General features: G+C 48.9%; 2 protein-coding genes across 2 annotated transcripts in view; one reads left to right on the top strand and one right to left on the bottom strand.

Annotated features, from left to right (window-relative positions):
• The window catches only part of LOC122385021 (ryanodine receptor-like), an 84,765-nt gene that overhangs the window by 57,125 nt on the left and 13,847 nt on the right, over positions 1–13,793 (top strand). Inside the window, exon 65 of the mRNA XM_043372969.1 lies at positions 13,490–13,592. Coding sequence (XP_043228904.1) covers positions 13,490–13,592 — 103 coding nt within the window. The remainder of the gene's footprint in view (positions 1–13,489; positions 13,593–13,793) is intronic.
• LOC122384990 (flexible cuticle protein 12-like) lies at positions 546–3,370 on the bottom strand. Its single transcript, XM_043372880.1, has 3 exons — positions 3,287–3,370; positions 1,737–1,889; positions 546–1,072 (listed from the first exon to the last, which is right to left on the bottom strand). The coding sequence occupies exons 1-3, from the start codon at positions 3,293–3,295 to the stop codon at positions 800–802; spliced, it is 435 nt and encodes a 144-aa protein (XP_043228815.1). The 5' UTR covers positions 3,296–3,370; the 3' UTR covers positions 546–799.

The following is a 13,793-nucleotide window of genomic DNA, read 5'->3' as shown; positions in this document are numbered from 1 at the left end:
GATGGCAGGACTAGAAGCACAAAACTTTTCGGGTCTTGAATTTGTGGAATTGAACTGATGGAAAAGCCCATTCAACTTTCCTAGGGGCCAACTTCTGATAACGCTCAGCTGGATTCTAGAAAGACACGAATTTGCTTAGAATGAAATTTTGAATAACACTTTTTGAAAGGCGTGCGACTTTTAAGTGTCAAGCAGGAAGCCTGATTCAATTGCATCTGCTCTCGACCTTATATCAACTCTCATCTTGACCTTTTACAAACCAAAGCTGCATTAGGTATTCTTACGCAGTTTGACCGGTGCCGCTTTTCGTTAACTTTTTCAAAGGGTTTCCCGGTCGCATACGCAATGGCGAGGGGCCAAAGCCCTATTCAATTGACAGTGAATCTTGCAAAGGTTTTGCACTCCAATAATGGTTGCATGTCTCATGGGCCAATGCACTTAAAGATAGGTCTTTTATCTTCTGTTCATTCGACATCAACTGTGCACACCAGTTGATGTCGAAAACCTCAGTCGATGTTGGAAAGGTCGTACGGAAGAGACATCCGTTCATTTGGTTGGACATTTATTAGAAATAGGAACAACAGTGCAACGCACATGATATATACAGTATCACAAATAACACTGCCCTCCGTTGCCACTACCCTGTGAGGCCTCCGCGCGCGGGTGTATGCCGTTGTCATACGCGGGCGCACGGCGCTGTCGGTGGACAGGGCGGCGGATGGCTACCGTCATCAGCTGACTTATGACGTCATCTGGGGGGTGCTCGGAGACGGACGGTCGGTCGGGGGTGATGTTCCGTCTAGAAGAGAGCGCCTTCGGGCGCGGCCTCGGCGGGCTGCTGGTTCTCGGCCCAGAACAGCTGCGGGTACTTCTCCCGGAGCTCGGCGTACTCAGGGATCTGGGCGGGCGCCTGGGGCAGGTGGTCGCCCTGCGCCTGGTAGCCCTGCTCGCCGGCTGTGTACGTCACCGTGTAGGTGACGCCGTCGTCGCCGACGAAAGAGTAGCTGCCCTGCACCTCGAGCGAGCCCGTCTCCGGCTCGGGGCCCGGCACAACTGTGCCCTGCTCGTCCACCTGAGGACAGAAGGGAACGGTTAGACGCGGGTCACAGGTCGCGAGTCATCGTGAGGAGAGTCCACAGCCGTCGTGACCGGGGACTGGGGAGTTCGCTGCAAGTCGCATATCGAGTGCAGTGATCTCCATAATGTGAATACTGGATAGAGCTTGAGACTGATATTTTGAGCTCGAGCTCACACTGAAGAGTGAAGACCGTGAAGACCCGTCCTTTCTGGAGGGGATGTACCTATGTATAAAGTTTATCTACCGGGAAGGCCTCCGCTACTGCTCTCTGAAGTAGCTACCGCTCTTCCGGTTTCTACTGCATGTCGATTGCTTCTTACTTTAAGTCTCCTCATTTATGCTTCTTGGCAGCTACTATATCTAAAGGATTGCCAACAGCCCAACAATATTGGTTTTACAGCTTTGGCGTATTATTTAATACAATTGAAGACTTTTCAATTGCTTTTTTATCTGGTCCGTGAAAAATGATGCTCGAAATCTCCTCATTTATGCTTCTTGGCAGCTACTATATCTAAAGGATTGCCAACAGCCCAACAATATTGGTTTTACAGCTTTGGCGTATTATTTAATACAATTGAAGACTTTTCAATTGCTTTTTTATCTGGTCCGTGAAAAATGATGCTCGAAATGTCCTTCTCACACTTGGTCTGCGCCTCACCTTCTGTCCGTTGTCGAGCTCGTAGCCGTACTGGTAGCTGCCCTGCTCGTCCTGCTCGAACCTCTCGCTGAGAACCTTCACCTCGGGCTCGAGCGAGTCGAGGGAGTCCTGCGGCCGGGCGGCGGCCAGCACCAGCAGGGCGGAGAACACGAACTAGGGAGACAGAGGGGAGGGAGTCAGTGGGCGGCCAGTACGGGGACCCGCAGTTGCTATTGTACACGAACCCCAACTCTAGCCGTCTGTCCTGTCCAGTAACAACCGATAACATTGATATCGACTGCCGGTCCCTGCACAAGAGCAGCTGAGGTTTTCTGTGCGTGCCCTCTGACAGCTTATCGTTGTTCCCTGTGAGGGTGCTGGGACAATTTACTCAGGGTCGCTGTACAGTAGCAACTGCGGGTCCCCGTACCAGCAGAGGGGAGAATACGATTTAAGGGAGATGGGGTTGGTTAGGAACAGCATCAGCAGGGCAGATAGTATGGGCTGGGGAGGAGTCACTTAGGAGCAACATGGCCGGAGAAGAGATCATGAATTAAGAAGGGAGGAGGAGCCGCTTAGGAGCAGCATTGCGCGGGTTGAAGGTCATGAACTAAGGGGACACAACGTTCCGTATGAGCAGCATTGGCAGGATGAAGAACATTGGAGAGAGGAAGGGATCACTGAGGAGAAGCGACGGCGAAACAGAGAGCATTATCTGGAAAGGGAGGGCTCAGGGCTACCCTCGACAATTATTAGCTGAGCTGGGATCAGGGAGCATCCCTTGAGGGGAGAGGGGAGACGTACAGGACCGACATCAGCTGGACGCAGCACATGATCTGAGGTTGTGAAGAGAAGGGGTACTTTGGGGTCGAAATGGAGGTTCCATTCTGGTGTTTGATCTTCAAAGAAGCAACGGTAAGAATTAGCATTTGAAATTTTAACGAATTTACTTTGTTTAAATTGTCGGAGTTATTTGAAACTGAAGGAACAAATAAATTACCTTTCTGAATGACTTGGTCGTTTTTAAGCTCTTATTTTCATAATTTTGGAAGGAATGTTTAGAAATTGTGGATTGTTTGTCACAGCCGACGCTAAGTGGTGTTCCTTGCTTACTTTTTGGCCTCTATGAAATTAGACGGGAAAAGAAGGCGACCTCGTGAACGGCAAAATTTGGATAGATCTTTTTGTTTTTTGGCAGTGACAGCAACGTATGGGAATGCAGACAAATATTTTCCAAGCCATCGTTGAGCAAATAAGAGTGCCGAAGTGGCCTAAGTAGGCTCTCGCCATTATGTTGGAACGGTGATTTAGGGCTTTTCGACTTAGCACTGAATAGGTGAAATTGTTGTTAGGTAATTAGGGCTATTTATATTTTTGCTTAGTTTTTACGTTTTCAAAAATGTATTTAGGAATGTTTAGAATTTGATGCGGGAGCCTTCCCACAAGCCTTTGCAATTATTTAGGTTTATTTGGCCACTGCTTTGGACTTCCGAAGCACCGAAATCTTTCGAAAATTCGCGAGGTCTTTCTCCCTGCGCCGGCTCGTCTTCGCTGGCGAGTCGCTCACTCACCAGCTTCATGGTTGTCTGGGTGGGTTTGTCACGACTGCGGAGGCACTGCTGCTGCTGCTGCGGCGGCGGCGGACTGTGATGCCGTCTGCCGGGGCCCCCGGTATTTAAGGCGGACCGGCGGCCTCCTCTCCCGCCCGGGGCGCTGGGACGCCCCTCGCGGCTCCGCGCCGGCCGGCCGGCCAGCCGCGAGCTGTTGCAACCGGCGGCTCTCGGCACTGTCCGCTGCAGTCAGCCCCGCCAAGAATGTCACCAGTGTGCCACCTCTGCTGCCGGGACTCAGACACAGACGACAGTTTCGCCACTGTTCGCGCCGGGCCCTCGGAGTTTTGCACCGAGGGCGAAGGGCACATGGAGCGGACAAGGGGCGCGGTCCGGATGGGAGTCTGTCGGTGCCGTCACCCCGTCGCCCGTGCAGTCTCCGAGGCGGCTCGGGGGATTATCCCCTGGGATAGTTGCCTGTGGACACTGGCGACACATGGTCGGTAATTCAGACGCTACTTTCTCGAGCTGGTCCGCCGCCAACGGGGCCATACTGATGGATGTTGGCGAAGTACGAATCACCAAAGGATTTCCGCGTGTTTTGTAAGGGACACCTATGCAACCTGTGTTCGATGAGATGCTGGTAATCTCATACTCGTACAATCAATTGTGTGGGCTTCTTCCAGACATTCCTTTTTCGTTTTGGCTTTGCTGCTTTTACATAGAAGTAATGCTTGCCACATTGCCTACGGGTTATTGTTTCCCCAAGGTTGCAAATTATGGTGTTTTTTTTTGGATAGCCTTGCAACCATTTGCAGTCAGCCGGGCATTGCGAGGAGCATTGACAGTTGGTCATTGTTACGGTTAGGTGCTGCGAGGTCACTGCCCAAAAGTCTTCAGATACTCAATTTCAGACAAAATTCCAGACCCTCCTCGGTTTAGCTTCCTGAGTATTGCTGTGCAATGCAAAACAAGACTTAGGAACATACTCCAGTTAAAATAAAAACTAGTCCTGTCTCATATCTGTCAGGGATAGGGCAAAGGATTCTTCAATGAAAAAAAATGTTTCTCTAGTTGAACTATGAAGGAAGCCTAAATAAAGGGAGCTGCACCTGTGCCAGTAACCTGATCCATCGCGTCGCCCGCGCATGGCAATAAGCCCAGCTGATTATCACGATATGCACCTAAGCTCAGCTATACAGCTTGTCCATATTGCTACCGCTAATCGGCACGAATACGTGCAAGCTCTTCCGTTAGGTGATTGTCACCAGTCTGCAGGATCGCTTACTCATTCAGCGTCAGAACTTTGCAGCACAAATAACCGCAGCGATACATCAGATTCTCGATCGGATAGTCTGCCAGTTAATCCCGCACTATTTGTCAGCTCCGCGTTAATCCGAACCTGTGGAAGCCGGCTGTCGGGTTAGCATCAGCATGTCTGACGTAGCAGCGGGGTGACCCATTGTATGCGATTTAGGAAGAGCATTGTCCTACTGTTTGTGCGCTTACGTGAGTCAGACTGACTAAGAGGTACCCTTTTCTTCTGAGTGGAAGTTCCTCGATTGTCATTATGTGATTGATTTTGACCCGCGCCCTGGTGGTGTCTGTTTATAACGCGACCTGGTGGGGGGGGGGGGGGGGGGCTATTTTTTGCCCCCCTACTGGACTACTGGACGGATCCGCAAAATTCAAACGGCGTTCGAAAGGCCTGTCAAATTTGTCGAAGGAAACCAAATTTCATTGACCTTGAGGTCACCGATGACGTCACAGGTCAGGTCAAAGATGAAATGTTTCACCGTTCACGGGTCTTCTAGGGAATGCGCTATAACACCGAGGAAAACGCATTTTGTCGAGAATCAGCGATAGGGCGTCAGTTGCCTGGTAGATATGTTGCTATTCGAGGTCACTGACAATACCAGGTCAGGTCACAGGTCAGGTCACCAAGGGTCACAGGTCAGGTCACATGAGCCCAACTTTACTAAGGTTGTGTGATACATGTTTTATGGCCAATTTTTCATTTCCAACTCAATGGTGTTGGTTATAAGACTATCAGGTACGGCTTAGGTCACTTTCTGGTGAAGTGCAGGTCAAGGTCAGGTCAAGGTCAGGCCAAAAAAAGGTCAAATTTTAAAGTTGATAGTTTTGCATAAAATGGGTATTGATTCGATGCAGCTCGTCACGGGGAGTCTAATGATGGTCTTTGTTTTGCGCTACGGGGTCTAGAATTGCTAAAAATTGAGTTTGAAAATTTGACGTCATCAATTAATTGAACAGTTTTTTCGCCATAACTTCGCCAAAAAAAGAGATATCAATCTCAAATTTGGTATGTGGATGGAAGGCGGTAAGGACTATCACATATATTCCGGTTTTGCGAAATTCCAAAAACTTTTTGGATTTTTCGATTATTATATTCAAAAAATCTATTTTTTGATTTTTGGGGGTCAAAATCCAAAAATTTCAAAAATCCGAGATAGCAGTTTTGTAGCCCTGTCGATTCTACAGCTTTTAGGTCTTATCATTTTTCTGCACTGAAAACAAGTTGAAAGAACGTAATGCAAAAGCATCTTACAATATTCCACACTTAGGTTTTTTGGGTATTAGGGTAAACTGGCTTAGAGGGGAAGCAGAACGTCTGGTTCATGAAGAACACACACAGTGTTTCACATAGACCGAAGACACGTGCTGCTTCTTCGCGTGCAGTCTTAGGCGGCCCCAGGGGGCTTCAACTCGACCAACACCGGTTCTTCTTCGTTCTCCCTAGTCACGTGATATTACGTCACACCAAGCGCGCGAAAGATAAACCCTTTGAAGGTTTTGCACGAACTAGCATCGGGTTTAAGAAGAAAGGGTTGTGGTTTAATCAGTGTAATGGCTTTCATCAAGAACACGCCCGCGGTACCACGTTCTAGCGTCCACCGGAAGCGATCGCCATTTTTCGATCGCGTTGGATCACGCTTTGTGCAGTGACGAGCGGCTGGTGCAAGATTGGGTGAATGGCAAGTAATCGAATATTGAAGAACTGAAATAAGGTTAATTTTTGGCTTGTCAAGTGTTGTGTATTATTTATATTACTTGTGATTGACAATGATAAGCAATATCACAACGCTCTTCAAATGCATGGATGAATGCATTGGATGAAGAAAATGCATTAGCCATCAATGCAGTAAGTATTTATATGTTGTATAAATGCCCCATAGCTTAAATTATGCATGTGGTATTTTGACAAATCTTCCAAATGAAGATAAATCAGGAATAGAATCAGCTTGCCATTTTGGAGTCAACTGATTTAGGTTTAAATTTGGCTGATTTTAATAAACATATGTTCTTGCTGATTAGTGCAATATTTTATCTAGCTGCACTTTATATGTTAAGTGCATTATTTTATTTTTGGAGTAGGCTCATGGTCTCTGAAGTCAATCCAAGTTTCTTTACTCCCTGCCTGTTGAATAACGCATCCGCCCGCCTCTTCATTCTAGGGGACGAGGCCATCTCCGCTCTGATTGAGGCCCTGGTGGAGTCTGAGGAGAGCGTCCTGGCGCGCGGAGACGTCGACATCGTCGAAAACGCTGGCTTGAAGCTGGTGGTGGAAGGAGAAACAGCAGAAACTGTATGTGATTTGGGAGAATGCGATATCGCCACCCGGCTGCTGACATGGGCGATAGCGACTGTGTTTGGGAAAACATCCACTTGCTAAAGCTAAAAATGTGTTCATATTTGTACAGAAAGCAGCCCTGAGCGTGAAGGAATCAACCTGAATAATTAAACATGCCCCAAAGGCTCTGGAGTTCTTTGGCTTGGATGTGTAAGGCAAGTGACACGGCCGAGGGGAAAGCGTTCTTGCAGGCTGTTTGCGGGCTGATCGCAGGCTGAATGCGGGCTGGTTGCGGGCTGATCGCATGGGCTGGTTGCGGGCTGGTTGTTCCTGACTGGAGACTTGCAGGCTGATTGCTCAGAGTAAAGAGGACGGTAATACATTTTAAGGTGTATCAAATACTGTGTTTGCGCAGCAGATGTGACGGCGCAGGTCGATAGCCATGCATGGGAGGTTCAATAGACGAATGAACGGGGATTTTGCGGTATTGCAATAGAACTGAAAGGGTTCTACAACCGATATTCAGAACACAGGGTGGTTTCCCTATAAACCTCAAAGACTTCTTCACAGACCATTTGGGGTTCTTATCTAGGTGCTAGGAACGCTCTTATTATAAACCCTAAACCTCATAAGAGTCTTTGGAAGAATCGTGTGGATTCTTTTCATGAGAATTCAAAGCCGTCTACGTGAAGTACCATGGGGGTTCTGAAAAACGGTGGCATAACATTTTACCCCACAGGAGACTAAATACCCCTGTACGTTCTTAACGTTCTTCCAAAGTGTTTTCAGTGTGTATTTGCAAAGCTATAGGCCTGACAGCTCTTCCCGCGAAACCCTTTTTTGGGTCGAAAACGGCAGAACATGACGTCACTCTGACGTCATTTCCGGCCAACCTATCATAGCTTTTGGAAAAAAATTTTGGTCACAATGTGTTAAATTGATGTCCGGGAGGGTACTGAAAGTTTGGTGACGATCGGCGCAGCGTTTCTGGAGATATATCGAAAAGTCTGGAGGGGGGGGGGGCAAAAAATAGGTTCTGCGAAACCTGAGCGAGCGCCATTTCAGCGAACGACATTTGAGCGAAACATTTTCAGCGATTATCAATTCAAGCGATTGACTTTTTCAGCGATTGTCAAATCGGCGAATTCAATCACAGCGATTAGCAACTTTAGCGAGGACCAGAATCACCGAAACCAGATTGAGCGAATATATGGTGGTCAATGGGAAACCAATTGAGCGAATACAGTTATAGCGAAACCGAACGCGACGAAATGAAATTCAATCACTTGCTACTTTTCGGAAATTCTTGCCCCATGGGATACCCGTTTGGTATGTGTCACGGCTAAAACAAGGGTTCTTTATAACAAAATGTGGGACAAGGTTTTAACATTTACTCCAGTCTCCAAATTTGCAGCCAGTATCTTGTACCACTGATTTTGAAGTCGCGGCACATCAGTCGATGAGATGCATTTTTTTCTGGGATTCAATTAATGGCATGTTTTTTTCATTTTGGGCAAGCAATCAGCACGATGAAGTGATTCGCTGAACCGACAGTCGCTCAAATTGTAGTCGACGAAATAGATGTCGCTGAAACATAGCTTTCCCTAAAATTGATAATCGCTTTATCTGATAATCGCTGAACTTGATAATCGCTGAATTGCCATTCGCTGAAAATGGTTCGCTCAAAATCGTTCGCTCAAATGACACTCGCTAAAGTCGCTCGCACCGCAAAAAATAGCCCCCCCCCCCCCCCACCAGGTCGCGGGTTAAAAGGACTCGAACCTTAGCTTGCTGACTGCATAGTTGTGGAAAGTATAGGTAGATGACAAAGCGGGCTAAACTTGCCGCCGCATAGCTCATGACGAATGGGAAATGGACATTAGACCTCCCACCAAATTTGGCGCAACCCTTGCAATATGCATAGTGCATGCGCCCGCAAAACTTTGATCCCATAACTTGAAGATGCTAAGTGGCCTAAGATCGAAATTCATTTTCCATGTTAAAAATGAGGTCTCCGGATTCGATGGATCTTATGTGACTCCGACTGCGGCTCTGGCTTTCAGAAATCGACTCCGGCTCCGACCCCGACTCTGGGCAGAACTGTCGACTCCTATCGATTCGACTCCTCGGCCTGCAGGTCTGCGTAGTCGATGGATTTTGGTGACTCCGACTCCGAATCCGGCTTCCAAACTCGACTCCGACTCCGACTCCAGTCAGAATTGTCAACTGCGAATCTGACTCTGACTCCGCAGTCCGTAGTCCTATTAAACATTTTGCCACATTCGATGTTCTAATGAAAAAAAAAACATTGACGTTCACGGAAGGTAATGTAGTCATCACGGGGCACTTTCCGTTTGTCTCGATTTTTATTAGAAATGTATAAGGTTTGTATATGTAAGGTAAATTCTGTGTAATCGCCTCATTGTCAACTACAGCTTGGAGAAGATTGGATACAAATACACCCGCGAAAAGTCAGATATTTATCTTTTTATAGCTTTTTTAGGCCAAACAGTTGACGTCAGATCAAATATTTTGGCATACTGCTGAAATTTATTTCAGTGCTCTATCCTTTTCTCGCGACTTCCAAAGCCGATTTAGCCATTTCGTATAGCTACATCGTCGTTTGTCGATTATTAACTTCAGTCGAGAAAATCCAAAATTTGACCTCTGATTAACTCAGGTGCCAGTTGCCACCGTTTTTTATCATGCGATAAAGAAGCAGCCGAGCTTCTTTGCTTTCCAGATTTTGCGAACTTTCTCGAATGTTATTAACCGTTTCACACTACGTCCGTTAGTTTTCGAGCTCTCTGGGAAGACAGGTATCCGCTCACCAAAATCGGATATCATATTCAATGTTCAGTTTGTTGAAATCCCGGTTCGTACGTGTCTACGTGTGTCTACGTGTGTATGCTCGTGCTCGTGTGTGCACGTGTTCTAATGATCCGACGTCCATGGCAGATAGACAAGGATATCTCGCTGCATCATATCATATACCCCTGACCTGCCCATGGTTCTCACCCCGCTGACCCGGCGATATTCAATCAGCACCTCGCTGAATCTGAGACGCCGCTCCGCCGTCTTCCTTAATTAATTAGTTACCGGTTTCCTGTCCATTTACCTTCATACCTTTCTTCGCCCATGACCCAGTCATAACAGCCCGGGTCGCGACAGCGTCACTCGACACTCCTGACTTCTAAGGGCACGTCCGACTCATTTGAACACTTGTCTATAACCTGTTGTCATCTAACAAAACCGCCATTGACAATGGCCCGCACGGGCGGCCGTCCGACACCCCATCGTCGCCCGGGTGGCGCGGTTACGACACCACGCGTGACACTGCCGATTCCACATTGACGCCTCGGCAGAAGAGTCGTCGACGATTGTTTCTAGCTGCAGCAGTGTAAACGGTGCGCATAGGCGCAGCGGCCCGGCACGCGGCACAATGAATGACAGTCTGAATGGGTGACGGCGCAGCGTCATGCAGCGCCGGCGGGCGGAGACGGGTTGATGGAGCCGGACGGATGGAGGACGAAAGACTGAAGACGAGAGACAGAGACGAAGACGGGGGACGGGAGACAGAGATAAGGACGGATGGGAGACGGAGACGGACGGAGACAGAGAACGGGAGACAGGCGGGAGACAGGAGATTGGATGACAGCAGACGAGAGACGGACGGATGGACGCCAGACGATTGCACGGGAGACGCCAGGACCGCCAGGTCCTGGCGAAATATCAACCGTCTGCTTGAATATACGCTGGTCAGGCGCCTTACTCGGCATGTAGGAGTGGCCTGTCATACCTGGCCCACCTACCACACTTGTCCCACTGAACCGAGCCCACCCATTGACGACACATGTCCCACCATCCCACCTGTCCCACTTACTTCTCACATCCCCTTTACTCCTAGGTCCCACCCATCCCGCTTGTCCCACCTATCTAACCTGTCCCAGCCGTCCCCCGTGGCCCCTGGAGATAGTTTCCAGGCAGCATGCCGCCGCCACTGAATGTTGCTCAACCATGAATGCATGCTTGCGTATGTCCCTCGGCGGCCTGGTAAGCCGACGGCCGTATATTATTGGCTTCCCTACGACGCAACAGGGAGGGAATCAGGCTGGCCCGTTGGGATAGGTAGCTTCAATAAAAACGGCGACTGTTGGCCGCTGGGTTGGCGGATTCACTCAATTGATCACAGGTCACTGACCATTACTATCCATCGACCATTTGGCCGCTGACCGCTTACTAATAATTATCAGTGACCGATGCTGGCCTACTGATGGCCGGCGACCTTGTCTGTCGGCCTTCTGAAGGGGTCATTGCGACACGCTCGGCGTACCGTTTGCCGCTGCTGCTAGGCTCGACTATCTGTCTGACGCTAAAGCGGGAACAAACTGTCTCTCTGTGGCTGATGTGGCTCTAAAAGCCATTGCAGCTGACGTTTTATCCGCCTGCCTCTGATGCTTTGGGATTTTGATATGCCTGTTATCCGTGCCTCGCCGATGCTGGGAAGCTACATGTTCCCACCGTCTTCCTGCCGCCGCTGAAGCTCTGCGCTGTTTTCCCGATGATGCTGAGGTTCTACCCTTTAGCAACGGCATATTATGTTCCTTGGCCGACCGCAGTCTGCCAGGTTAGGTATCCGATTATCAGAGGACATATCGATCTGTACTGGAGGGTGATGTATGACTTCCGTCCCGATAATCCGTGCAACGCTCCCCACCACGGTCCTGAAAGACCCTTCATTGGCGGCGCCCTGGTCAGTGGATGTATGCGATCGATTGTTGGTTCGCCCAGTGCCCAACTCGTACCCGGACACCTCTTCCTGGGAAACCGTGACGCTTCCACGACGTCACGGAATGCCGAGAATGTGACGGGGAGGACGGATCAGAGCCGTCAGAGGGTCGGGCGCTCCTCTCGATATGCACGTGCGGCCAGTGACGGGATTGGCTCGGCACGGTGCATTAGGACGCCGGTCACCGCCGCGGATCTCTGTATGTATGTATGCGCGCCGGCGTGCGGCCAGTGATGAGCGCAAGTTGAGCAATGCTCACCCTATCATGTGGTAACTCAGCAATGAGCGGGGTCGTGACAAATGGTGCGGCTCATTGGTGTGGAAACTGAGTTGATTGGTGATAAGAGGGGAAACTGTAATTGAAGAGCGCGTGTGTGACTACATATGTCGTTATTTTGATTTGAATGTAATTTTATTTGCAGAGACAACATGGTTTCAGTTTACATTTCATTAGTTAGCACTAACATAGATCTCTGAGACTGCCATACGTTTAATGGAAGCAGGATCCTAATTATATGTAGCCACCACCTCCCGGAAAATTGTACGGTGGCTCAAGAACAGTTTTCAAGCTCCACTGACCTTGTCCATCGGGTCGAGGGTATCTAACAGAATAGTGTCGAATGTGCATCAGAGGAAGCGTTATTCGACATGAGACGACTCCCGCGACCGTATGCTTACACTTCAAAAGGTCTGAAAGATGACTATATAGTTAGTTATATTTATAGTTAATATAGTTAGTTATAGTTAATATTAAGTTAATTGTATTTGGAGATGTCAATTCAATTAACCCACACCATCGACAGTATAACGTCTATTTTGCGAGCCTTGATTGCAGGCACGTTCGGCTTTCTTCTTGTAGTGGTAGGTACTCTGCAAAGCTATTAATAGCGTCTCACCATTTATGAATTATGATTATTGCTCGCCGGCTGATGGTGCTGATTATATGGTCAGCTGCACAGGCCTGCTTGTAAGATTAATCTCGGCGTGATTATTGCTAGCACTTAATGTGCATAGTAGAATCACCGGTAATCTTCCGTGTTAACTCAATTGTTTGTCTTACGATGATATTATTCAACACTGAATGGTGAATGCGTCAATGCGTTATTGAAGACAATACTTTACAATGGTATCATCATTTTACTTGCAACATGTTTCGGAACGCCTGCCTTATAAATCCTGTGGTTGCCACAGTCTTACATTGCTTCGTGATATGTCACACCCCTGTATTGAATTCACTGTCAAAATGAGAGCGTCTTCTGCCGACTGACCCATGCATTTTAAAACCGCCGGTACAGCGTGGCTACTGACGCGTATCGCCGCCCACTTGGCTGAGGCGAGCTACAGACCTGGCAAACGTCTGCACCTGACCCCTGTTCTTCCTTTTCTGATATTGCACGATCGTACCCCTCTCTCGGTGTTTACTGCAGACCACATTCTCATCACATGTCTGTGCATTTTCCTAAGAGCACCTGGTGTTACGTTCCTTGGCGTAAGAGCACCTGACGTTACGATCCGTCCCCTCTGCTCTCAGGGCTGACCGAAAGCGAGACTGGTGTTACGTTTCGTTCACTCTGCTCTCGGGGCGGAGTGGAGAGAGATTGACCTGTCTTACGCTCCGTTCCCTCTTCCCTCAGGGCCGAGTGGAGGTAGTTTGACCTAGGGGACTTGATTTTACGTTCCGTTCCCTTTAGGGCGAAAGTAGGAGACTTGACCTTCCATGGTGTCACGCTTCGTTTTTCTGTCCACAGGACGGAGGGAGTTTGACCTAATACGTCCCGTTCCCGCTGTTCTCAGTACCGAACGGAGGTAGAAGGCGTTAAACTCCGTTCTTCTCTGTCCTCAGGGCGGAGCGCAGGGAGATTGAGAAGCAGCAGGCGGCTGTGCTGGAGGAGAAGGAGGACACGAACGCGCCGACCACCGCCGCCGAGCCGGCCGCCGTCGCCCAGGTATGTGCGGACTGCAAGAAGTCCGCCCTATGCCCTCTACTTATGTTCTTTTATATGTCTAGTTTCAACCCTCTCGGTGTCTTTTATCTGCCGTCCAAGGTCCGCTGTTTCTGCTCTCTGCCGTCCGCCTTCAGCCGCCTGTCTTTCATTCCGCGATCTGTCCACTCTTTCTGCTGGATGTTTGCCGCGCATCGGTGTTTG

The sequence above is a fragment of the Amphibalanus amphitrite genome, unplaced genomic scaffold (genome assembly GCF_019059575.1).
Source record: "Amphibalanus amphitrite isolate SeventyFive unplaced genomic scaffold, NRLGWU_Aamphi_draft 000205F_arrow, whole genome shotgun sequence".
Taxonomy (NCBI): Eukaryota; Metazoa; Arthropoda; class Thecostraca; order Balanomorpha; family Balanidae; genus Amphibalanus; species Amphibalanus amphitrite.
This window is presented reverse-complemented; position numbering and strand designations above follow the sequence as displayed.